General features: G+C 36.4%; 1 protein-coding gene across 3 annotated transcripts in view; it reads left to right on the forward strand.

The window, feature by feature from the left end:
* TMC5 (transmembrane channel like 5) overlaps window positions 1–26,221 on the forward strand; it is a 73,953-nt gene that overhangs the window by 21,940 nt on the left and 25,792 nt on the right. For all 3 annotated transcript variants that reach the window (XM_074200249.1, XM_074200250.1, XM_074200251.1), the window contains 9 exons: window positions 2,070–2,214; window positions 5,435–5,590; window positions 12,626–12,777; window positions 14,972–15,050; window positions 17,900–17,997; window positions 20,207–20,302; window positions 21,533–21,608; window positions 21,978–22,111; window positions 25,722–25,895. In XM_074200249.1, the coding sequence (XP_074056350.1) occupies window positions 2,070–2,214; window positions 5,435–5,590; window positions 12,626–12,777; window positions 14,972–15,050; window positions 17,900–17,997; window positions 20,207–20,302; window positions 21,533–21,608; window positions 21,978–22,111; window positions 25,722–25,895 (1,110 nt within the window). The remainder of the gene's footprint in view (window positions 1–2,069; window positions 2,215–5,434; window positions 5,591–12,625; window positions 12,778–14,971; window positions 15,051–17,899; window positions 17,998–20,206; window positions 20,303–21,532; window positions 21,609–21,977; window positions 22,112–25,721; window positions 25,896–26,221) is intronic.

Genomic DNA, 26,221 nt, shown 5'->3' on the forward strand with positions numbered 1-26,221 from the left:
AAATTATTTCTTGTTCCCTCCCTTTTCCTCCCTTCAGCCCACAGAGAATGTCAAGAAATACAGTACCCACTATACATACGCAATATATATTTTCATAGTAACCATGTTGCCAAAAAAAACCTCTGAAACACAAAAAAAATTAAATAAAATATATTTCTGGTTCACACTCATCTCTAGAGTTAGTATCTTTCATCATGAGTCCTTTGGAATTGTTATTGATCAGAGTAGCTAATTCTTTTACAATTGATTATAATAGCAAAATTGATGGTACTGTGTAAACTATTTTGGTTTTGCTCATTTCACTTTACTTCAATTTATATATCTTCCCAATTTTTTTTTCCTGAAGTCATCCCCTTCATTTCTTATAGCACAATTGTATTCCACTACAGTTATATATCACAACTTGTTGAGCCCTTCCCTAATTAATGAGTATTCCCTTAGTTTTCAATTCTTTGCCACCACAAAAACCTGCTATCAATGTGTTTGTGCTCTTGGGTGCTTTTCCTCTTTTTAAAAATTTTTTGATCTCTGTAAAGTTTCACCACTTATTATTCACCATTTCACCTACTTTAGGGTGGTGGTGGGGGAATGAAAGAGGAAGAAGTGTATTCTGTAAGATTAGCTTGAACTGTTGAATCTTTTCTTTTAAAAAGACTTGCAAGGGGCAGCTAGGATAGAGCTAGGTCCTGGAATTGAGAGAATCTGATCAAATCCAATCCCAGATACTTGATACTTTGCTGTGTGACTGTGGGCAAGTCACTTAACCCCATTACTTTGTAAAAACTAAAAAAAAAAAGGTTTGCAAAATACTTTCTTTCCATCTGTATGATAGTAGAAATTATTTTGACCTCCCCTGTCAGTTTCCTGATTTTCATAAAGAGAGGATTGGACTACATGGTCTCTGACATCCCTACCAACTTGAAATCCTAGAAAAGTAGATATATAATACATACTGTGTGGTGTGGTGAATTCCTGGTATGGGAGCTGTCTTTTAACCAGCCTGACTTACTGAGTCAATCCTATAGAATTTCTTAAGCTATGCAGAGACTAAGGGACTTGCCAAGTCCACTTGTCTAAGTTAAAATTTATAACTTTTTGGGGGAAGAGATAGTCAAGCAAGAGAGGTGAGAAGGCTCTGGAAGCTGCCTACCTCAGAAACCTTGCCAAAGTCAATTCCTGGGCTTCATCTGGGGTGGGTAATTTTGTCCTCTTCTCCCACACATACGATGGCATTACCTTACAAGGTAAACTTTATGACAAAATTGTTAGGATAATACAGTATAAGAGGTACCTACTCTAAATTCTCATGATATTTTGTTTATATCCCTTTTGTACTTAAATACCCTTTGCTTTGTATTATAGTTACATATGTACCTTATTAGACTGTAAGCTCCTTGAGAGCAAGTACTGATTTATTCATCAGTGCAAGGGCCCTCTTCCAGAACAGTGGTCTGGATAGGCTTTTTTTTATGTTAAATTGAATTGAACCAAATATAGTTGGCACACTTCCTTTCCCCAATAGAGGTACATATCTATTCCATGGCATCACTTATATATGTAAACAACTACTCTGGGGGTTCTGCCAGTTAAAATGTTTTTTCAGAAAATCTTTTAAAAGTGAATGAAAAGGGGCAGCTAGGTGGCACAATGGATAAAGCACCAACCCTGGAGTCAGGAGTACCTGGGTTCAAATCTGGTCTCAGACACTTAATAATTACCTAGCTGTGTGGCCTTGAGCAAGCCACTTAACCCCATTGCCTTGCAAAAAAAAAAAGTGAATGAGAAGTAGGCAACCCTAAGGTGAGAGAGTTCTGAAAGAAATGCTATCATTCTCTTCTAGATAAGGGATTTGAAAGAAATACCTTCATCTCACCTTACACACACATACACACACACACACACACACACACACACACAGACACGTGTGTGTCTATATATATATATATATATATATATATATATATGTATATATGAATTTTTTCTATTTTTGTTCTTTATTTCTCCCATTGCATCAAGCTCCAGCATTTTGGTAGAAATTACATTCGATGTATTTTTTGTGCCTCTTATAGCATGGCCTGTTCTTTCCGGAATAACTTCATTAACCCCCACATCTACTCCAGAGGGACTGCTAAACTTGTCTTTTCCTGGGACTTCACCATAACCCAAGAGAAAGCTGTGAAGTTGAAGCAAAGAAACCTTACCACTGAACTCAAGGTATAGTTAAAACCTTCTAAGCAAATCCTCCCTCCTTCCACCTCTCATTTATCTGTAACTTTTCCTGCATGATGTCTTATGACTTAAGCCTCTCATGCTTGGTCTCTATGGTACTGATGGTTGTCAGCAGCTTTTACAACCATCATGCTCCATTCTTCTGATTTTTCATAGACTTGTACAAAAGTGGCTTAGTATTCTTGTTGTTTGTGGTCATTTTTCAGGTATGCTCAACTCTCATAACCCCATTTGGGATTTCTTGGCAAAGAAACTGTAGTGGATTGTCATTTCTTTCTCCAGTTCATTTTATAAATGAGAAGTTGAGGTAAACAAGATTAAGTAGACCAGGTCTCACCTCACAGCTAGTGTCTAGGAGAGTTGGATATGACTGAAAAATGACCACAAACAACCAAAAAATGCTAAGCCATTTTTTGTACACTTCCCGATGCCATGATCTTTTTCAAGAAAGAAGGACAAACAACAATTACAATAATCCATTGCACCACATAGTACATTTTAAAACACCTCTAATTTTCTTTACTGCCTGTGAGTGATAGTTGCTAAGGTCTAGGCAGCTACCAACTAATTTTCTTGTGATCAGGAAGATAAAAACAACATTGTTTAAGATATCTGCCTATCTTCTGATCAAATCTCAACTACTCAATTGTATGATTTAGATGGCTCTTCCCCTAAAAAAACAGGTATCATTACATCCATGCCTGCCTATCAGATTGTAAAAGAAAAATACTTCATCCATTAGAGTCAGTATTTTAAAAAATAGATCATGAAATTCTATTATGCACATTGGCTCTAGTTAGTGAAATTTTTGATTCAGACATTTACGTTTAGAACTGCTTCATTCATCTGTTTATTACAGATGTTGGGGGATGTAGGTGTAGAACATCTCTTTAAAGGATCAGACCAAAGGAACCCACATTTGGGATGGATCTATATTCCAAAATTCTTATATAGATCTTATTAAAGGCTGTCCTTTCATTCAATCCTACTCATTCACATCTGGACATGCTACCCAAGCAGTCCTTTTATCATAGGGTATTATATCTATGAAGAGGTCTGCATTACTTTGTTTACTTTGCCCTTCTTAGATTTTAGACTAAGGTGAAACTTAGATGGATGAAATTTACAACTCTGTATAGGATTTTGGAGATAGGAAAAAAGGTTATATTTAGGGCTAATATCTGGAAATATTAGCCTAGGATATCCCATAGATGATTTTAGATTATAATAGAAAAGGTTTAGATGGATTGGGAAGTGATTGGCATGAAAATAAAATGAATTCACCAAGAAATACTTGAATTTCTTTAAAAAAGAAATTATCTAAGCTTAATAACCATTAACAAAAATGTTCAAACAGCACAAGGAATAAAAAGAATGCATGGGATTATAATCTTTAAACAATGTATGGGGTGGCTAGGTGGTGCAGTGGATAGAGCACCAGCCCTGGAGTCAGGAGTACCTGGGTTCAAATCTGGCCTTAGACACAAGGCCATGTGGCCTTGGGCAAGCCTCTTAACCCCATTGCCTTGAAAAATCTAAAACAACACCACCAACAACAAAAAAATGTATAATAATCCAAAAGGAAGAGAATTTAATATTTATATGACTAATATAATTGTTTCTCTAGTTTTTTCTAATCTCTTTTTTAGATTATGTTGCTATTTTCATATGCACATATATTGCTATGATTTCTTATTTTGTGGAAATCAGTTTATATTTTATGTTGATTTTCTTCATCTATGTTGAAAAGCATTCATTTTCTTCGTCCTTTACTCCTGCCACAAATGGGGCTTTTCTTTCCAATTTACCTTCCTTTTTTCTCTACCACAGGCTTTGACCTCCTTAGAACCTATATAGGTTATTTGACCACTCATATCTTCTATATGAGATGGAAGTCTCACCACAGTCTGGTGAGATGGAAGACCATCAGACCTCTTTTCTTTTCTGACACTGAATGACAGAGTCCTCTAAAGACACAGCATGTGCCTGCCTCTCTTCCCTCCACACCTCAGCACTTTAATCTGACCAATTAATATAAGAACTCTTTAATCTAGTCATCTTCTTAGTCACTGCCCTCTGGCTGGATTCTTAGGACTTCTAGGTTTTTCATTGATCCTGTGGCTGAACTTTCTTTTATGAGTTATTATCTCCTAGTTAGAGTGTCTATTCCTTTTGAGAGCAGAAACTGATCTTTCTTTTTTAATTAAAAAAACCCATATAGATTAAAAGAAAAGCAAGCTATATATAAATATGGACCTATTGTTTCTTGTTTGGACCTCTTTTTTTCTGCTCTACTTTGTATATGGAAGTTTCTATTTCATTTCTTTTTTGTAAAGTAAAGAGAAAATTTTTTTAAAGAAAAAAGAAGTTTGGGAACATGTGGTTGTGCTTTCACCCCATCCTTAAACCCCTTTTTAGATTCCAAAATTGAAAAGAACATTACAGATCATCTGATGCAAACTCCCTTACTTTATCTTATAATCCCTTCTAAATTTTTCAGTTCACAAGCATTTATTTTCTCTTCCTCCCATTTCCCCAAGTCAATGAAAAAAAGAAAATAAAGGGAAAAATTTGAAACAAATATGCATAGTCAAGTCAAACAAATTCCTGTGTCCAAAAATGCTTGTCTTGTTCTGCCTCTTGAATATCTCATCTTTCTGTTTCAGGAAGCATGATTTGTTTTTTCTGTTTGCATTCCCAATATTTAGTACAGTACCTTCAAGTACTTCATTTCAGAAATGATTTTCATTTTTAAAATAAGTTTTTTATTGATCTTTTTTTGTTCTTATACCACCATAGCTATCCCAAATATTCTTTTCATTTATTTTCACATTCATTTCTGAACATGGCTGTGTAGGAATTTTTTTGCCAGATTATGTAGAGCAATATTGAGGAATTTTAAAAAATAGTGGAGAATTGCAAGGGACACACTGATTTTTCTTAATGCCATTTTAAATTTTTAAAAAATTATTCTTAAGTAATCATTTTTTCTTCTCCCTTTCTGTCTGGCTATATAATTTAATAATTTCCTTTCCAATCTTTCTTTATTCTCTGAGCACAATATCTGATTCTTTTACTCTCCTTAGCTTATTTGGTTCCTGGAAAACTGTTTCCTCTTGTCTTCTGGATATGGGAATGACTTGTCTCTTGGGGAGGCTATTTGTTGCTAACATGATAGACCCACCTGAATTTCTTTTGATTGCAGGAAAATCTGTCAGAAATCCGGCATGAGAAGGTGATTGTACCTCTCAAACAGAGGTTATCTCATCTTGGCGTCCACCTGGCAGCCTGGATAGTTTCCACAGGGGTGGCTATTGCCTGCTGTGCAGCTGTTTATTGCCTAGCTTTTAATAACATGAAGGTAACTTCTGAGAAGGGGGAAAAGACAACATTAGATACAGGGAAGAAGGAGTACCAAGCTAGGGATGAGGACATTGGAGTTTTAATTCTGACTCTGTCATTAGCTAGCTGAGCATTAGCAAGTTTCTTGATTTCTTTCTGTTTCAGTTTCTTGGCTTGTAAAATAGAGATAATGAGGCGAGGCATGTGGCACACACCTGTAATCCCTGCCCCAGGTAAACTTGAGAATGGATTGCATGAACTCAGGAGTCCACACTAGCCCCCAATACCTTTATGCTGAGTCCTTTAGAGTGGAGGGGAGAAGAGTACCTGGCTACCTAAGGAAGGGTCAAGTTCCCATTTGGAACAGCAATAGGGTGGGTCAATGAATGACTACTGCACTTCCAGCCTAGATGAGATAGGCAGATTCAGTCTCAAGAACACCAGTTAATTTGGATTAATAAATAAGTACCTGCCCTATGAGCTGTTGCAAGACTCCCATAGATCAAACAAAGAGAGTGAGAGAATACAAAAGATGAATGGAAAAACTATTTATTAAGTGTTTCCTATATACCATTCACTCCACTAAGTATTGGGGATACAAATTAATTAATTAGTCAATCCCTGCTCTCAAGGGAATCTGATATATAGGAGGTTACAGCAGAGAGTCATTTAAAAATGCCCTGTGATCTTTAGGGGATGTGAACACATGTGCTGAGTATAAAGCATTGAAAAATACAAAGGATGCTATTATTAATAATAATAAAAAACCCATTCTTATTCCTCTGAAGAAGAGAAATCTTATAAATCCCCTTTTGGGGAGTTACATTCATTTCAGGGCCTGTGATTATGGAGAAAAATGTTTCATAAAATTCCCATTTCCTTCTTGATAATCAATACAGTGAAGGTACTTGGGGATTTGGGAAAAGTTCCTGTAGAAGGTGAGATTTTAGCTGAGATTTGTAGGAAGTCAAAGAAGTCAGGAGGTGGAGATGAGGAAAGAGAGCATTCCAGGCATGGGGGTCAGTCAGTGAAAAATGCCCAGAACTGAGAGATAGCAGTGTCTTGTTTTACCTTATTACCCCTCCCCCCCCAATAAAATCCAAGAAGACCAAAAAGGTATGAGGTAACCATGCTATGGAAGGCTTTAAACACCGAATGGAGAGTTTTATAGTTGATTCTTGGAAGTAATAGTGAAATATTGAAGTAGGGTGGTGATAGTCATTCCAGTATTTTAGGAAGATCACTTTGGCAGTTGAGGAAAATGTGAACTGGAATGAGGAAAGACTTGAGGCAGGCAATCCCACTAGCACACTATTGCCCTAGGATAGGCAAGAGGTGATGTGGTCTTGCACTAGCAAGGTGGCCGTGTCAGAGAAGAGAAGGGGGCATATAATTGACAGGTCTTGGCAAAAGGTTGGATATGGGGAATGAAAGATAGTAAGGAATTGAGAGTTACACCTAGGTTGTAAATTTAGGAGACTAAAAGAATTACTTTAGAAGTGATTTACTAAGAATAATTACTTCTCTATTGCTCAACAGTAATAGAGAAGATAAGAAGAGGGAAGGTTTTGATGGGAAAGATATTGAGTTCAGTTCTGGACCTTTCAAATCTAAGATATTTCCAGAACACGTACTTTGAGAAATCTAGTACACAATTGGAGATGTAAGACTCGAGGTCAGCAGAGAGGTTAGGGTTGGATAAGCAGATTTGAGAATTATCAGCATAAAAATGATAATTGAAACCATGAGCTGATGAGATGACCAGGTGAAATAGTATAGACAGAGAAGAAAGCCTAGAACAGAACCCTGAAGGAGACTCAACATTAGTGGGTATGACTGATGAAGATCCACTAAAGGAGACTAGAAGAAGTGGTCAAATAGGTCAAAGAGAGTCAGGAGAGTAGTAGTGTCATGAAAACCTAAAAAGAAGAGAATATCTTGAAAAGGATGATTGAGGGTGGCAAAGGCTGTAGAGAAGTCAAGAAGGAGAATTGAGAAAAGACCATTAGATTTGGCAATTTAAACATCAGTGGTAACTTTGGAGAGATTAAGTTGAACAATAAATTTGCCATCCTGAAGAGAGCAAGAGGATAAAAATGGAGATATCTATTGAACATAGAGTGATGATAGGAGCTACCTATTGCAGATAGGATATATGAGATTACAGCTCTTTGTGGATAGATCCAGTGTTTTTGAGTCAGGGGTATGTTTGTAGATAATAGGTAATGACAGATTGAAGATAAATGAAAGATTGAGGGTGACAGAGGGGGGAAATGGGAAAATTGGGGTAGAATGTGATTACATATACATGTGAAAAAATTGAGGAGAAATGCTACCTTATAATGTAAGACAGAATTGAATGAGGAGATAGTGGTAGAAGGCATCTGAATGATATGGGATGAAGATTAGAGAAGGAGTTCATAATGAACAGTTTCAATTTTTTCAGTGAAATATGAGACAAGGCACTGAGGGCAGGGTAGTGGAAAGGAGGGAGGTGGAAAATGTGTAACTTATAAATATGCAGGTGGATGAATGTTGAAAGAACTTTCATGACATGTAGTTGGAAAAATAAAAATAAAAAAGAAATATGAGTAAAGGTTATCAATTGAGAGTTGAGGGGGAAGGGAAGCTAGGGGTGATTTGAGGAGATTTTAAAAAGTTTGAAAGAGCACCTGAAAGAGTGGGTAATCATTTAGGGAGGTATAAAAGGATTGTCTTGTCAGTGAAGATCAAGTCAAGATTAGGTAACATAAATTTGCAGTGGAGCCAATCATAATGATTTTGGGGTTTTCTCTGGCTCCAATCAGCAGCACAAGAAGAGGAAAGGTAGCATAATAGGAGTAATCAAGAACTGAAATTTGAAAGATCTTGATAGGATAAGAGGATGAGGGATTTGAGAGAAGAGGATAGTATATGCTAAAACTGGCTTACTAAGATGAGGAAAGGAAGGAGAGTGTAGCCAGTGTAGTGGTGATAGCCTGGAAAAGAACTAAGGACTTAAGGGAACTAAAGGTCATGGTGAAGAAAAAGAGCAGGATTAATATCAAATTACATTAAAAGGCAGAGGGAGAGATGGAATTATAATAGACTGTGATCAAAGAAGAGAATTTCAGAGTTCATAAATATGGATATGGTGCATCTGAGGGAGATGGCAAGATCTCGATAGTTGAGGATAGGACCATTTGTATAGTTGAGGTGGCATGGAGGTGTTAACAAATTGAAGAACTGACAGTTTAAGGGTTTGAGGGATCATCACATTGTATATTGAAGTCTCCAAGTATGACAGCAGGAGTTGAGGAGGTAAGAAACACTGAGTGTGGCACTGAATTCATTGGAGGAAAAAAAGGGAGTATCTAGAAGGTCAGTAGGTAATGTTTACTAGGATTTTAATTGGGTAGTAGATATGGATTATGTAAACCTCAAAGGAGAAGTGGTTACTGGGTGATAGAGGATAGAGGAAGAGCATGGAAGTGACAGTTGGGAGCAAGACATTTCAGCTCCTCTACCTTGACCAGTGAGTACAAGAACAAATGAAATTGTAAGCCATTACTGCAAAGGGTGATCAGGGAAGCTGTGTCATCAGAAAGACTTCAGGTGAGAGGCAGAAGATTAAAAAGAAGGGAAGAGATTTAAAATGAAAGCAAATTTGCTATCTACAGAGCAAGTATTCAAGAAATCACTTTGAAAGAAGGGATGTTTAGTTTTAGAGGGAAATATTTTCAGGGTGCATTGTGAAGAATGAGTATAAGAGTGGACATTGGGAGATAAAGAAAAAAATTTGAATAATGACAAGAAAAATCATTGGAAGGGAAGTGGGATTTCTTTAATCATTGATGAATGAGTTCAGATGGGTTATTAACCCACTCACCATCAATTAATAAGCATTTATTAAAGCACATATTCCAGACATAGTGCTAGTTGATGATAACACAAGTGCAAAAAACTGAAACTGTCTCTGCCCTTAAGGAACTTCTATATAGAAATATTCTATATATTCTACAACACAAGAGCCCTCTACTCAAATAATACCAGAAATAATTTATTTCCAAATTCTCAAAACTCAAAAGACTTCCACAGTATCTCTATTCCCCTATGTACATCAGCCATCTATCAGTCAGCCATGACAGAGGCCATTTTAACAATGAATTCATTAAAAACCTACAGTTTTCTGAAAATGTTTATAGTGACACTCCAATGATGTTTGAAATATAGCCGCCTATCAGTCAGCAATGACAGAGGTCATTTTTAACAATGAATTCATTCAGGCAATATCTAGAAGTTGTTTAAGAGGCAAGGTCTGAAGCAGGATCACTCACTGTACAGCACTGAAATTGCAGGGAGGTGTTGACAGGAAAGCCCATGGGGCTGAAAGAAAACATATTTTGTAATAGTGTCTGGAAAGGGAGAGGGTGTCAGGAAAGGAGAGAAGTTTGTCAATCCTGTCATTGACTCTGACCACAGGAATGTTTGAAAAGGAGGGAAGGGAAGGAAACAAACAATAATTATTATAAATATTATCTCAATTCTCACAACAACTCCAGGAAAGATGCTAAGATGATACCCATTTTACAACTATGGAAACTGAGGCAGGCAAATTAAGTGACTTGCCCAGTGTCTCATAGAAAGTAAGTGTCTGAGGTGAGATTTGAAGTCAGGTCGTCCTGACTCCTGAACCAAGACTCTATCCACTGAACCACTTTGCAACCTCTATATTTGAGCTCATGTATAAAATGTTTTCTTGAAAAGGAATAGACAGCATGAATGAACATAGTTGCTTTGTACCAGGAATGTGCTTGTGAATGTGGATTTAATTGAAATTTAAATCAGGAGATGACTTCTAATCTCTGTTTTGCTGCTAACTAGCTATGTTAGGCAGTCTCATCTCCTATTCTCCTCTATTACTGTATGATTTCTCAGTTACTTTAGTATAGTGTCTCTCAAATGGTGCCCCAAGTTATTTTTTAAATGACTCTTATGTTGTTTGTTAATAGTCATTAAAATGTTAATTTTAGAGGATTTTACCAAGAAAGGTGTTGACAAGAAGTTTCATTTAAACTGAAGAGTTCAACCATTAAGGGAAAATTAAAAACACTGGTTTGTTGAATAGAAGCCCTTCAGTGACCCTATTCTTCATGACCCCATGGACAATAACACACCAAATACTGTCCATAGGGTGTACTTGGCAAAGATACCGGAATAATTTGCCATTTCCATCTCCAGTGCACTAAGACAAACAAATCTTAAATAATTTGCCCAAGGTCAGTAAGTGTCTAAGGCTAGACCTGAACTCACATGTTCCTGATTCCAAGCCCAGTCCTCTATCCCTAGAATTACCTTAGTTGCCCCTGGGAAGTCAGGAAGACCTGGTTTCAAATTCTGCTTCAGATACCTATTAGCTTTGTCATCTTGAATAAGTTATTTAATATCTCTGTAGCTCAGTTTCCTTATCTATAAATGAGATGTAACTTCTAAAACTTAATTTATTTTTTCAATATCATGTAAACAAAAGTTTTATAACATTTATTTTTTCTTTATTTTGAGTTTCAAATTCTTTCCTACCCTTGAGAAGACAAATAATTAAATATACATTGCACATGTGTAGTCATGCAAAACATTTCCATATTAGCCATGTTACAAAAGAAAATACAGTCCAAAAAAAGAATAATAAAGGAAAATTTTAAAGTATGTTTCAATCTGCATCCATACTCCATCAGTTTTTTTTCTCTAGAGTCAAATAGCATTTTTCAACATGAGTCCTTTGGAATTGTCTTATTATCATTGCACTGCTGAGAATACTCAGTTGATTATTGTATACTGTTGCTATTGCTTTGTACACTGTTCTCCTGGTTCTGTTCGTTTGAGGAGACAGAACTTGATGAATTCTATAGTTCCTTCTAAGTTAAGTGACTTGCCTAAGGTCACATAGCCAATTTGCTTCAGAAGTGGGACTTGAACTCATATTTTTCTGGTTTTGGAGCTGATTCTCCAACCACTATATTTAGGCAGTTATGGGTTGCTCAGGAGGACTAGCTCTTTTGTGTGAGGGCTTGCTGAGCCTGTTACAGGGCTCCTCAGTCATCTTTAATCTCCACCTGTCAACCAATTTTCAACTGTGGTTCCAAGAAGCTATAGCATGCACAACAGCCACACACCCCAGTAAACCATCTTGATAGACAGGCTAAACCAGGTTGAGGGTAATCAAGAGGCTTGTCTGTGAGTTGGGGAGGTGTCTACCCCAAATAGGTGAAGAATGTCCCTGGCAGAGTAGATGGATGAGAATTATTTGTTACAATGGCTATGATGGTGTTATGAATTGCTTATTGCTAATCAGACACTGAAGACTCCAGGGTCACCCACTGCATCCCCACCAGTAGTACTGACTTTTGTCAGTACTGGGTTGAATGACTCAGGAAGAGAGAGTGAGGCTAAAGAATTTTGCAACTCTACCTCAAGTAGATCCAATTTGCATGCAAATCAAGACATCACCCCTGATGTCATTGTTCCTTTTTGACATGAAGGACAAACAATAACAACCATTCTTTTGATATGAATCATTAATCATTGCTTCAGGTATTATCATAGATGAGAATCTAGGCTATGTCCCCTTAGATGGGAGATCCTGGCAGCCCTCTCATAGTGGTGATACTCACCAAGACCCTCCAGCATCTGGGGGTAACTTTCCCAGTTTTTGATTTCCTCCTGCTGATTCCTTTTCTCTTTTCCTTAAGACTGGTGTGAGAAGTAGATGAGTCTAATGACTTTTCTCAGTTTCCTCTTTTGTGAAATTGAGGATAATCAGAGTTCTTATCTAATGAGGTTGTTGTGAGGAGCAAAAGAAGCAAGACAAATTAAGTTGTGTAAATGCCAGAATTTCCTAGAATTTAGCTTTTGGGGGACTTTCTTACTCCAGATCAATGACTGGAGTAGTAGGGAGTTGGAGGGTATAGTATAGATTTGACTGGGCTGCTTTTCCTTCTTGCTTTGATATGGTAAGACTCAACCAAGTGAACCACTGAATAGTGATCAATTTTTTGATTTTCTTCTCTGACCACAGTTTCTGTCAGAACACAGAAACCAGGCAGCCACTCTATTGCTACCTTTCGTGGTGTGTTGCATCAATCTATTCGTACCACTATTTTACTCTTCCTTTGGGTTGGTGGAAAAGTTTGAAATTCCTCGACATCAGGTTTTAGTTATCATTACCAGGTAAGTCACAACTTCCAGTCTTGCTGCTTACCTTGAGGGTAGAGTAGGATGGGATAGAGGGTGAGACAGAGGGAAGGCCATGGAATGATCTCAAGTCTGTCATCCACTATGATCTTGCTTATCTTGAAGGGTGGAGAAAAGGACCTGGGTAAACAATCATGAACCCCATTCCCACCCCACTTTTCTAGAGTAGGTCTCTAGATTCCTTAGGCTATAAAGATATTTACCCAACCTTTAATGTAAAAAAGACTTCTTAAGTTCAGTACCTAACCACCTCACTTAAATTTCTAAATTTCTAAATGAGACAGCTAAATATGAATTGGATAAAGTGATGGGCCTGGAGTCAGGGACACCTGAATTCAAATCCAGATATTTAGCTAAACTGGACAAATAAATCACTTAACCTCAGTCTGTCTCAGCTTTCTTAACTATAAAATGGTGATCATAATAGCACCTACCTCTCAGAGTTGCAAGGATCAAATGAGATACTATTTGTAAAGCACTTCCCTAAAGGAAAGAAAATGAAGAGTTTGCTGGGGGGGGGGGTGTTGTAAGAGTGGGGGCAATGAGAGATCCTGATGAGCTATCGTTATAATTTAGCTGTAGGTTAAACAGAATGGGTCCCATGTAGATCATCCTTTAAGGAACTGATGATCAGAGGCAGATAAATGGTACAGTAGACAAGAGTGCTTTTAGCCTGGAATAAAAAGACTCATTTTCCTGAGTCTTGTGACCCTAGGCAAGTCACTTAGCTGGAGCTGGAAAAGAAAATTGCAAACCACTCTAGTATCTCTGCCAAGGAAACCCCAAATGAGGTCATGGAGAGAGACATGACTGAACAACCAAGGTGGGAATTGAGAAGTCCCAATATTGTTCTCCTTTCTTCCTATTGAAGTTTCATAATTGTTCCATCATTTTTTAGTGGTCCTGTGATTTTTATGATGTAATAAATTCTTAATAAAGAATTCCTACTATCCATAAAGACCAATCTGCTCAGCAACTTATATAGTCTTAGAATATTGACCAAGACCCTGAGAGATTGAATTGCTAGGTCACTGCCCACTTAGAGGTGGGATCTATGTTTGGTGTGCATGCTGGCTTTCATTCTTTGCAGTGGTTTTCACATTGTGTAGCCCTTTTTGGTTGCCTATAAGACCCAGGTTATTTGTCCCTTTTATCTCTCCAAGGGTAGAGGAACTAGGAACTGCCCAGTATTTCAGTATTTGGCTTCCTAACATCACTGGTTTAGGCCATTGGTACAGTACAATGGCCATTGTTCTGTTAGAATCTTGGGATAGGGCAACTAGGTGACACAGTTGATAGAGCACCAACCCTGGAGTCAGGAGGACCTGAGTTCAAATCCTGTCTCAGACACTTAATAATTGCCTAGCTGTGTAACCTTGGGCATATCACTTAATCCCATTGCCTTACATAAATAAAAATTTAAAAAAAAAGAATCCTAGGTATTGAGGTGAAATCATGGATATGATGGAAGAGTTTAGCTCCTTCAGTTTACTTTAATACTCTACTTCTGTTAGCTGTTGACCAAAATTCAATGGCTTCCTTCGGTCAAAAATAACTTGGAAAAATGCCTTTTTTTTTCAAAGTTCTCAGAACTCTCTTTTTCCAAGTTTTGACAAATTTTTGTTGGTAAGGGTTTTTTTTTTAACATAACACAAATATCAACACACAAACAAACCCAAAGTAAAATATGCTTCTAAAAAACAGTTAAAGGGGCAGCTAGGATGGTACAATGTATAGAGCAACAGCCCTGAAGTCAGGAGGATCCGAGATCAAATGCAGCTTCAGACAATTAACAATTACCTAGCTGTGTGATCTTGAGCAAGTCGCCTAATCCAATTGCCTTGCAAAAACCCCAAAACCAAAACAAAACCAAAACATAAAAACAATTAAGCTAGAAAATACAAAAGAATTATTATGACTGATTGTGCAAGTCACCTTATACAGTAAAAATTTATCATTTGTTGATAATACTATATGTTTTAGGCTAATAGTCAACTAACACTGATTAAGCCCATACTATGTGCAAAGAAGTATGTGAACTTTAGAAGGAATACCTCAGTGAGATCCATGAGCCATTTAGAGCATTGAATCACCTTTAACAGGTGTAGAAAAAGGTGAATGAACTTGTTTCAAAAGGAGTAACATGATTGCTTTCTCTTTCGGCCTTTAGGAATATATTTCTGAAAATATCCATCATTGGAATTCTTTGTTACTATTGGCTCAACTCTGTGGCAGTGTCTGGTCAAGAGGTGAGGTTCTAAACTGTTGGCTGATTTTGTGTCTTGCTTACTTAAACCTTTGATGGCTAGGCAGGAAATGAGCATCCCAGTAGTTACATAAATAAACAATATTTAGCACCTACTATGTGAGAAGGCATTGTGCTAAGTGATGAGACTAAAAACAAAAATAAAGAAAGAGTCCTTGGGGTGGCTAGGTGGTGTAGTGGATAAAGCACTGGCCTTGGAGTCAGGAGTACCTGGGTCCAAATTCGGTCTCAGGCACTTAATAATTACCTAGCTGTGTGGGTAAGCCATTGGGTAAGCCACTTAATCCCATTGCCTTGCAAAAAAAAAAAAAAAAAAGGAAGAAAGAGTCCTTGCTTTCAAAAAAGCTCACAGTCTATTGATGAAGACAATAAGCAAAGAACTATATAGAAGCAAGTTATTTAGAGATTACATTGGAGATCATCTAAGAGGAAATGAAGGCATAAAAGAAGCATAGAGAAAAACTTCTTGTAGGAGGTAGGATTTTAGCTGAAAAGTAAACAAGGAAAGTTGGGGGGGAGAGAGAGAGAGAGAGAGAGAGAGAGAGAGAGAGAGAGAGAGAGAGAGAGAGAGAGAGAGAGAGAGAGAATATGTTGTGTTTTGACAGTGAGGTTCTAGAAGCAAATACAATTTTATTAGGGAACAGAAGAGATAATTCAGAATATGACAGGTGGTTAGCACAGCTCTAGAAAAATGATGAGTTATCAAAACCTATAACCCTGATAAGATGATCACCCCAATGAAAAAGGAATTCTTTTCTCTTCTTTCCTCTAATCTTCATTCCAAGTTAATTCAAAAATATTTTTGTTTAGACTTTTCTCATTGGATTGCCACCAATTTTTAATAATTACCCTAATTTAAGCAAAAAAAAGCACAGATAATTTACTCATAATCCTCTAAATTAATTTTTGTCACTTAACTAATTGATCAGTATTCTTTCCACACTTACCTTAGAGCTGTTCACAATAGGTTGGAATTTAATCTTTCATTTCTCTTCTGAGGAGGTATTAAACCAGACTTTTTGACCCATCTTGTTGGAAGAACGTGAGCTTGGGGACCTGTATAATTTTACAAAGTAGATAATCTACCCCAGGTCATTTTGGAACTTCCTGTACTGAACTGTGTAATTGTGTTTATCAAGTGCCTTCTCTCTCAATTTTCCTCCTCATCTCAAAATATGAGATGATTATAAATGAATTGTAGAATCTTGTTTAATACATCGAGACTTCTATACCAACTGAGAGCTGTCCCCTTCAAAGTAGACACACACACACACACACACACACACACACACACACACACACACACACACAGAGATATGGCTAGATATTAGATAGACAGACAGACAGAAAGATAAATGGATGGATAGATGGATGCTTATTTCGTGTGTGTGTGTGTGTGTGTGTGTGTGTGTGTGTGTGTGTGTGTGTGTGTATGAGTGTATACAAAGCCTTTATTTGATGCATACTGTTTCATTTGTCTCAGTGCAGGTGATTATGATTTAGGTCAGTAACATTAACTAACATTTTGCTATTTATTGGGTCCCCAACAATTAGAGCAACCCAACTTCAAATGTTCTGTTTTGCACAAAAAGCATGATACAGAATTCATTCCTTCAGGAAGTACTCAGTGAGTTAGGTACTGGAGGGTCTCCCTCCCCAGGTCACCTCTGGAAGGTGAAAGGGGCATATAGCTAATGGAGGTCTCCCTCAAGTAAGGAAACACATGGGAGAGTTAAAACTAGGACAGGTAGTGTCCCTGAAGTTTAGGTAATGAACCAGAAAACCTTGAAAAAGTTTAGAGAAAATTAAAGTGGAGAAATTCCAAAGGCCAAGTAGTCAATGGTCTTAGCCAGATAAGTGTTCGGTTGTGGACCTTATTGTTAATATGAGAAAGGAAGAGATTTTTTAAAAATAATTTTTTAAGGTTTTTTTTTTTTTGCAAGGCAATGGGATTAAATGGCTTGCCCAAGGCCACACAGCTAGGTAGTAAGTGTCTGAGACCAGATTTGAACCCAGGTACTTCTGACTTCAGGGCCAGTGCTCTATCCACTGCACCATCTAGCTGCCCCCAGAGCTTTTGGTTGTTTTAAAAAAAGTTACTCCAACCCCAAAAGACACAGATTTGCCAGAATTGAAGACTGTTGAAAAGAACATGCCACAGATTTTCATGATAGTTTCTTAGGAGGTACCTTGTTCCTCATGTATTTTGAACACTAGAATAAGTGCATGACCTATCAAGGTAATTTGCAAAAAGGACAGTACTTTTCTAAGTATATAAATTGTATTTGTTGTCATATCGTCCCAAAAGAAGAGAAACCTTCGTTTCCTGGAATGCCTTAAGGATAACTATAGATGGCAGGCGGGATAGATGGAAGCACCCTGGAAAGACCCCCCCTGAAATTCTCACCTTATTCTGAGTTGATGTGATAAATGTTTTATGTAAGAAATGTATCTCTGGGAGCTTTTATCTGCACACCATAGCTCCATTTAATTGTGGAAAGCAAAGCCTAAATGGGATTGACAAGGCTGAAACTGGTAAGGTATGTACGATTAGGGAAAGAAGAGAACAGAGATAATTTTAGAGCATAGGATGCTGCTGAGGGCAGGCCTGGGTTAAGAAGGGATGGTACATGAATTATTAGAAAAGGGAAAGAATGGAAGAGAATGGAGGGTCACTAAAGACAAACCTTGTTTTCTCCTCAATTTTCCTGAAGATTTATATACTCTGAGGTTGTGAATATTGGACTTTGTGATTTCCATGTGTCAGAAAAGGGCAATTTAGAAGAACATTACTGAACTCATTGACTTTCTTTGTTTTGTTTTGTTTTTTAGTGCTGGGAAACTGTTGTTGGCCAGGATATTTACCGACTCCTTATGATGAATTTTTTGTTTACTTTGTTTGACTCCCTTTTGGGGGAGTTTTTAAGAAGGTAAATCTATGTATCTTTTTGGAAAATGGGGGATGGAAATGGAAACCCTTTGCACAGAAATGAATCAGGAAGTAAATGTTTCCCTACATGTCTTCCCTACAAGCATACAGTTTGAAATCTTTACATTTCCCTTTTGCTTTTTCCCCCCTCCCTTGTTAAACATATTTGCTTATTTGTTCCAAATTAATCTATTTTATAACCCTAGTGCCATAAATATATCATCACAGGAAATTAGTTTAAATCATGGGTATGATGGGACCAGCTCTAACCGACTTTCAGATCCAATTGTTAAATTTTCAGTAAGAACATTTATACCTCAGAAATCAGCAGTTACTAACAAATCAGAGCTTGATTTATTGTTTTGTTGCTCATCTATACTTTAGAAAGTGTTGATAATGCAAATCAACTTTAAAAGTATATGTATGTTATTTTCCCCAAGAGAACTTGGCTATTAAATTTTTATTCTAATTTCAATCAGTCATAACATAGAGAAGATCATAGCTCTAGGACTGGCAGCAACTACAGAAGGTTTATAGTCTAACCATTTCATTTTATTAATGGAGAAACTGGGGTCCCAGGAGGTAAATTGACTTACCCAAGGTCAAACAATTTGTAAGCATCATTGATAGGATTGGAAACCACAATCAATGCTCTGCCTCCATTTATCAAATAGTTTGGAGTTTCTAGTTTAAGAACTATCTCCCTTTCTAGACATATTGCAACAGCTAGAAGAAGGTCAAGGAAGGGAGATGTGCTTAATCTTGATACTACTAGACTAGGGATATCAAACTCAAATAGAAATGGAAGATGTTAACATAATGATTCCTGTAGACTGCCTTGTAACTTAGAAAACTACCTATTAACATTATCTATGTTCTATAGCTTTCTATTTATTTTGTTAAATATTTTTCCATTTACATTTTAATCTGGTTAGGCCCAACTCAGGAGTGCTGCCACAAGTGTTTGCTACCTCTGGCCAAACCAATTTTAGGAGGTCAGATGCTGGATTCATTTTGTATCTGAAAGGGATTGTGAAACTTGTCCATCTGCTTATGATAAAGAAGAATAATATCCCAGTCTAGAATGTAGAACTGTGGGGGAAAGAAGCAGCACTGAGCTTGTAGTCAGTATATCCTGATTTTAGTTCTAGATTTGATGGGAAATAATAATGCGTCTCCTGCCTACCTCATAGGTTTAGCATAGATAAGGAAATGATTTTGAAATGATTCCACAAATGTAATATAGTGGTGCCAACTTTATAATAGGGCCAAAAATTAGTCCATTTTCAAAGGATGTTAATTTTGAGTTCTTTTGATTGGATAAGATAGGAAGGTCTAACTCTTTATATTCATATATATGAAATATTATAAGTTTCTTTACCTAGTTTTAAACTTAACTCATCTCTGGGTTACATATTGATCTATTATGTATAAGAAGGTCAGATGAAATGTCTCTGTTGATAATTTTTATTAAATGTTCATTATTTGGAAATTATACTGTACATAATACAGAGTTACTATGAAAGAAATGTTTTGTTTTGTTTTTTAAATAGTTCTTTGCCCTTCTCCAGGACCCTCAGACCTTCATTAAAAAAGAAAGAGATCTATCTAGCTTCATAGGTACAGATTCTTGCCAAATTTTAACCCCTGATTTTTGGGGGTCCTGGTGACAAATTTTAAGATGCCTAATGTAGGAAAATTCTATTGAACTTGATACCATTAATTATGAATTTATGGGAAAGGTATTTTGGTTTGGACTTAAAGTCTGGAGGGAAGGAAAGATTTACCAAGTAAATAAGAAAAATATTTAGCCAATTTAAGAAAATAAACTTTTTGAGTTAGCACTTTGCCTTAAGAATTTAGAAAGTCTTTTCCTTAAAAGACACAGAGGATGTGTCTAAGGCAGGATTTGTCTTCTTAGCCACTACACCACCTAGGTGCCGATATCATAGAATTAATAAGTATCTGAGGCAGGATTTGAAACCCAAGTCTTCTTGACTTTTAAATCCAATACTCTTCACTCTGTTGCTCCTAACATGAGAAAACAGCAAAATTATTTATCTTCCACATACTCCATAATTTATATTTAACCAATTTGCACAAGACTTTTCATCTTTATTCTGAATTAGTTGAGGTGGAGAGCTAGATATCTTTTTTTTCTTCTTGGAGTTTCTGGTCTCTTGCGGATTCTTCACTTTGTCATTTTACAGCATTGTTGGGACCAAATTAATCAAAAGCCTTGGTGTGCCTGAGTTTGACATTGCCAGGAATGTTTTGGAACTAATCTATGCGCAGACTCTGCTATGGTAAGTATGAGGGGAAGGGGAGTATTGGGAGGAGGCATCACTTAGATCAAGAGCAATCCCTGTTCTTTGTCAGATCCCATGGAATCCACATCACCATCCATATCTTATTGAACACAATGTCAAAATTAGATTAATCTAATAATCTTTATATATATATAGTAATCTTATTATAGATAAATATACAATCTATTAATCTTAATAATTGATAATATATTAATATACCTACTAAATAACATATGCATCATAACTTTTCAGAAATAAAAGGTACCTTAGAGGTCACTTAGTACAACCTGAAGTTGGAACTTTGTTACATCATTTCTGATTAATATTCAACTAATCTCTATTTGAAAAACTCCTGAAGATAAGTTATTTCCCAAGATAATCCCAAATTATTTTGGATCTATTCATTGTTGAGATTTTTTTTCCTCATGCCAAATCAGAATCATCCTTTTAGCCACTTTCTGTTCATTCCTTCTATTCCTGCCCTCTAGATCAGACCTGCTTCCCTCCTCCCCAACAAAATCTGTAAGTGTTAATTAAGTACATATTATATGCTAGGTACCAATATAGTTCTTCTTCCACATGATCACTTTTCAGATGAAGATACTAGATGCAAAGATGCATCTAAATCTTCCCCTAAATCTTCTTCTCTCTAGGCTTCCCATACATTCTAATTTTTGACAATCTAGGTGGGTCTTTCTGTTTGTTTTTGCTCCTAAATGAAGTGGAAAGTCTACTTGATATCTTTTTTTTTTGCAAGACAGTGGGGTTAAGTGACTTGCCCAAGGCCACACAGCTAGGTAATTATTAAGGGTCTGAGGCTGGATTTGAACTCAAGTCCTCCTGACTACAGGGTCGTTGCTATCCACTGTGCCACCTAGCTGCCCCTTTAATAACTTTTAATATGGTATTTTTTGAAATGCTCTACTAAATGGGAATTGCCACTGTTTTGATTTCTGACCTTGAGAAAATTAAGAGGATCTCAGTTCAAATTCCCACTCAGTTCTTAGCAGCTGCATGACCCTAGGCAAGTCATTTGAACTCTCTGATCCTGTTTCCTTATTTGTATAATAGAAATTATAATAGAATTGAGTAAGTTAATAGGAGACTCAGATGAGATAATAAAAGTATTTTGTAAATCTTGAAATTCTCTATAAATGTTAACTTTTTATTATAGGAGTTATATTATAGTATATTATAGAAAAGTAATTACCATCTTTCTCTCTGCAGGATTGGCATCTTCTTCTCTCCTCTACTGCCCTTCATCCACATGATCACCCTCTTGATCATGTTTTATGTCAAAAAAGTAAGTGATATAATGGAACTCATCAGTGAAACCAGTGGTTTAGTCTTGTGCTTGAAGGAAGTAAAGGCATCTCTCAAAGCTGCATTTATTTATACATTAGAAAGAAGAGGGTAGGGGGTGGCTAGGTGGTGCAGTGGATAGAACACCGACCCTGGAGTTAGGAGTACCTGAGTTCAAAGTCGACCTCAGACATTTAACAATTACCTAGCTGTGTGGTCTTGGGCAAGCCACTTACCCCCATTGCCTTGCCAAAAAAAAAAAAAGAAGAAAGAAGAGGGTGGAGAGAAGGGGAAGCAATGGGGCACCTAAAGTTGAAATTTCAAAGGCACATAAAGAAATTGATGTGAGATTGGACTGATCTTCCTTCAGGTCAGTTTAATGATGAACTGTCAGCCTCCAAGCAAAGCCTGGCGTGCCTCTCAGATGATGACTCTTTTTATCTTCCTACTGTTTTTCCCATCTTTTACTGGGGTGCTCTGTGTCCTAGCTATCACTGTCTGGAGGTAAGAGATGACTCTGATTATGGATGTTTTAATGCCATTTGGGGAAGATTTGGGAAGGGAGTGAGGGGGAGAGAATCTAAGCAATGCTAATATTTCCTTACTAACTAACACTGAAATATTTTCAGCAAAAAGTTGTGACTTTAAAAAAAAATCAGGCCTAAGATTAGGGACCTTTCAGTGAATAAACTACCTGAGGGTACAGATGGGTACCCATCATTTCAGTTTTTCATCTTAGAGAATAATCTAGAACATTAAGAGATTAAGTGATCTGCCAGAATGTGTTAGAAACAGAACTTGAACCCAGGTTTTCCTGCCTCTGAGGCCAACTCTTTATACATAGTTTTTTCTATAATATTTTTCCCCAATTACATGTTAAGACAGTTTTAAATATTTTTTTAAAGTTTTGAGTTCTCAATTCCATCCTTCCATCTCTCCTTCCCCTATCCTTGCCCTCCTAAGATGTAAGTAATTCAATATAGGTTATATACCTCAATATTTTTAAAAAAACAACATTTTATTGTTTCCCAATTATATAGATAATTTTTAATATTCAATTTTCTTAAGTTTTGAGTTCTAAATGTTCTCCCTTCCTCTCTCTCTCTCCTCTTTATCTTTAAGTTAAACACTTTGATCTAGGTTCATAACATTTTTTAAAGGATAAGAGTAGGAAAGAGAAATGTACCTCATTTATTAATTAACAAATAAAACTTAAAATTACCCACATTAACTTTCAGTTTCAAAGTTTTAACTATTTTTTTTAACCCCAATGGTGCCAGATCCTTCATCTGTTCTCTGTTGCCAAGTCAGGTAATGTTTTATATTCTCTCTTTGATGTGTTTCCAGGAATGAATGAAATATATTCAAGAAAAATGGATAGAATAGATGTGATCTAGCTTACTATCTATGTGACCTTAAGCAAGTTACTTTACTTCCCTGAGCCTCAGTTACTTCATCTATTAAATGAGAATAAAATTCCTATTTCTACCTACCTTAAAGCTCTATGAAGCAAAGGCTGTTTAACCTATAAAGTGTTCATATATATATAATATACATACATATTATATATATATATGAGTGTGTGTGTATATATGTAAGAATTAGTAATAATAAAAAAGGACAAAAAAGAGATCAATTTTGTGAATCACAGTAATGGGCAATCCTAGAACTAGATTACTTTCAAGTTGAGCCCTAGTAGTTTATTCACATTGGATTTGCAAAAGGTAAAATAGAGGCGGGGAGGCTTTTACTTAGAAAAATACTTAAGGGGGCTGCTAGGTGGCATAGTGGATAAAAGCACCGGCCCTGGAGTCAGGAGTACCTGGATTCAAATCTGGTCTCAGACACTTGGGCAAGCCACTTAACCCCATTGCCTTGCAAAAACCTAAAAAAAAAAAAAATACTTAGGTCTAAGGACATAATCTATATTTTTACCCTTAATTGAATCTTAAACATATAAGCAGAAGAACAACATATGCTATAACATAAATATTATAAAATTTAATAACTATGGACTTCTATAAATTAATGAAGAATAATTTATACAAAGACAACAACATTGTAAAAACAAACCACCTTAAAAGCTGTTAGAACTACAATTACTACAATGATCATTCATGATTCCAGATGCCATTGTGGAAATATATTTTGTTTGGCCATGCATATTTATTACAAGAAATTTATTTGTTTTTTTCTCCCCTTTCTCTTGTCCCAGTGGGATGGGAAATAGGGAGAAGAGTAAATAGATTTCTGTTATGTATTTATTTATTTATTTTAATTTATTTTAAAAATAAATAAAGAGTTAAGGAGGGGGTGCAGATGTGAAAGTCTGTATGCAGACTTTGCAAACTTTCAAAAGCTACACAAATATCAGATACTATTATTTTTATTGATATATTAGAGAACCTAATTTATCTCCAGTTTCCTTTAGGAGACCTTTGCTTGAACCAGGAGAACATTATATACATTAACAGTAACATTGTGTGATGACCAACTATGATAGACTTAGGTCCTCTTAGCATTTCAAACATCAATGACCTCAGATGAGGGCACTGTTACAAGTTTTGCATAACTGTCTTACTCCAAGACTTCAAAAAGTTGGAATAATTTGCACATATATGTAATGTAAAATGACCACATCAATAAAAATAAGTAAAATCAGCATGGTATAATTGAAAAGAGCATTGAACCTGAAGTTCTAAGACTGGATTTAGAAGTGACTCTACTCCTTTAATACTGCATGTTCTCTCGTGCGGCTAGGTGGCGTAGTGGATAAAGCACCGGCCTTGGAGTCAGGAGTACCTGGATTCAAATCTGGTCTCAGACACTTAATAATTGCCTAGCTGTGTGGCCTTGGGCAAGCCACTTAACCCCATTTGCCTTGCAAAAACCTAAAAAAAAAAAAATACTGTATGTTCTCTCATTCATCATTTGTAAGGCTGGGATGAATAATACTTGTTCTGTCTCTCCTAAGAAGAAAGGGGGGAAGGGAACAAGCATTTTTTTTTTAATTTTTAAATTTTTATTTATTTATTTTTAAATTTTACAATTTTCCCCTAATCTCACTTCCCTCCCCCACCCCTCACAGAAGGCAGTCTGATAGTCTTTACATTGTTTCCATGCTATACATTGATCTAAATTGAATGTGTTGACAGAGAAATGATATCCTTAAGGAAAAAAAATAAAATATAAGAGATAGCAAAGTTACATAATAAGATAACACTTTTTTTTAAATTAAAGGTGACAGTCTTTGGTCTTTGTTCAAACTCCACAATTCTTTCTCTGGATACAGATGGTATTCTCCATCACGGATAGCCCAAAATTGTCCCTGTTTGTTTTACTGATGGAATGAGCAAGTTCATTAAGATTGATCATCATCCCCCCTGTTGCTATTATGGTGCACCATGTTATTCTGGTTCTGCTTATCTTGCTCAGCATGTCATGCAAATCCTTCCAGGCTTCTCTGAATTCCCATCCCTCCTGGTTTCTAATAGAACAATAGTGCTCCATAATGATGTACCACAATTTGTTCAGCCATTCCCCAATTGACGGATATTCACTCAATTTCCAATTCTTTGCCAACACAGAGTTGCTTTGAATATTTTTGTAGGAACAAGCATTTTTTGAGCAGACTCTTGGCAGTTTTCAAATATTATCTCCTTTGTCCCAATATGAACCCTGGGAGGGGGATTGTTATTATGATCCTCATTTTACACTTGAGGAAACTGAGCACACAGATTAAGGGTCTTGCTCAGGGTACCATGGCACACAGCTAATAATGACCATGGTCATTTGAACTCAGACCTTTTTGAATCTAGGTTCAGTACTCTATCTACTGTGCTATCTAGTTGAGTAGAGAGGACGGGAGTGTTTTGTAAAGAGTAAAATACTACAAACATATTAAATGCTATTTATTATTATAAATATTATTATTATTATTATTATCATTACTAGATTAGGAGAACTCTTAACGTATTCATCGGAGTCCATGACTGAGAAATTTCTTTGATTTCAGACTTACAGAACAATAAAGTCAAATATCAATAAAATAATGAGGAGAGTGAGATCAGGGAAGACACAATCATTTTCTACCTCATTTTCCCTTTCTGCTCAGGTTGAAACCTTCAGCTCAATGTGGTCCTTTCCAAGGCCTACCTTCCATTATCCATGCAATCTATGGATGGATTGAGATACTTAGCAGCAGACCTAGCTATTTATGGGTAGTGTGGATTTATCGGAATCTCATCGGAAGTGTGCATTTCTTCTTTATCCTCACCCTCATTGTCTTGTAAGTAGAACAACAAAGTAAAATAAGGGGGGAAAAATTAAGACTTTGGGGACAGGAATGTGGGGGGGAGGGAAATCTCTTACTGAAGAATCTATAGAAAAAAACACATTTAGAGAAAAACTATGGAGTTTGAATACACAACAAATCATACTATTTTCACTTTTTAACATTTGTTTTTTTTTCTCATGCTCCCCCCCACCTTTTGTTCTGATTCTTCTTTTACAATGTGACTAATAAGTTTAGTGGAAAGAGCAAAGGACAGGCATTAGTAGGGGCTTCTCATCCTAACTAAACCTCTAACCAACTCCATAATCCTCAGCAAACTA

Source organism: Macrotis lagotis, chromosome X, assembly GCF_037893015.1.
Source record: "Macrotis lagotis isolate mMagLag1 chromosome X, bilby.v1.9.chrom.fasta, whole genome shotgun sequence".
In the NCBI taxonomy this organism is placed as follows: domain Eukaryota; kingdom Metazoa; phylum Chordata; class Mammalia; order Peramelemorphia; family Peramelidae; genus Macrotis; species Macrotis lagotis.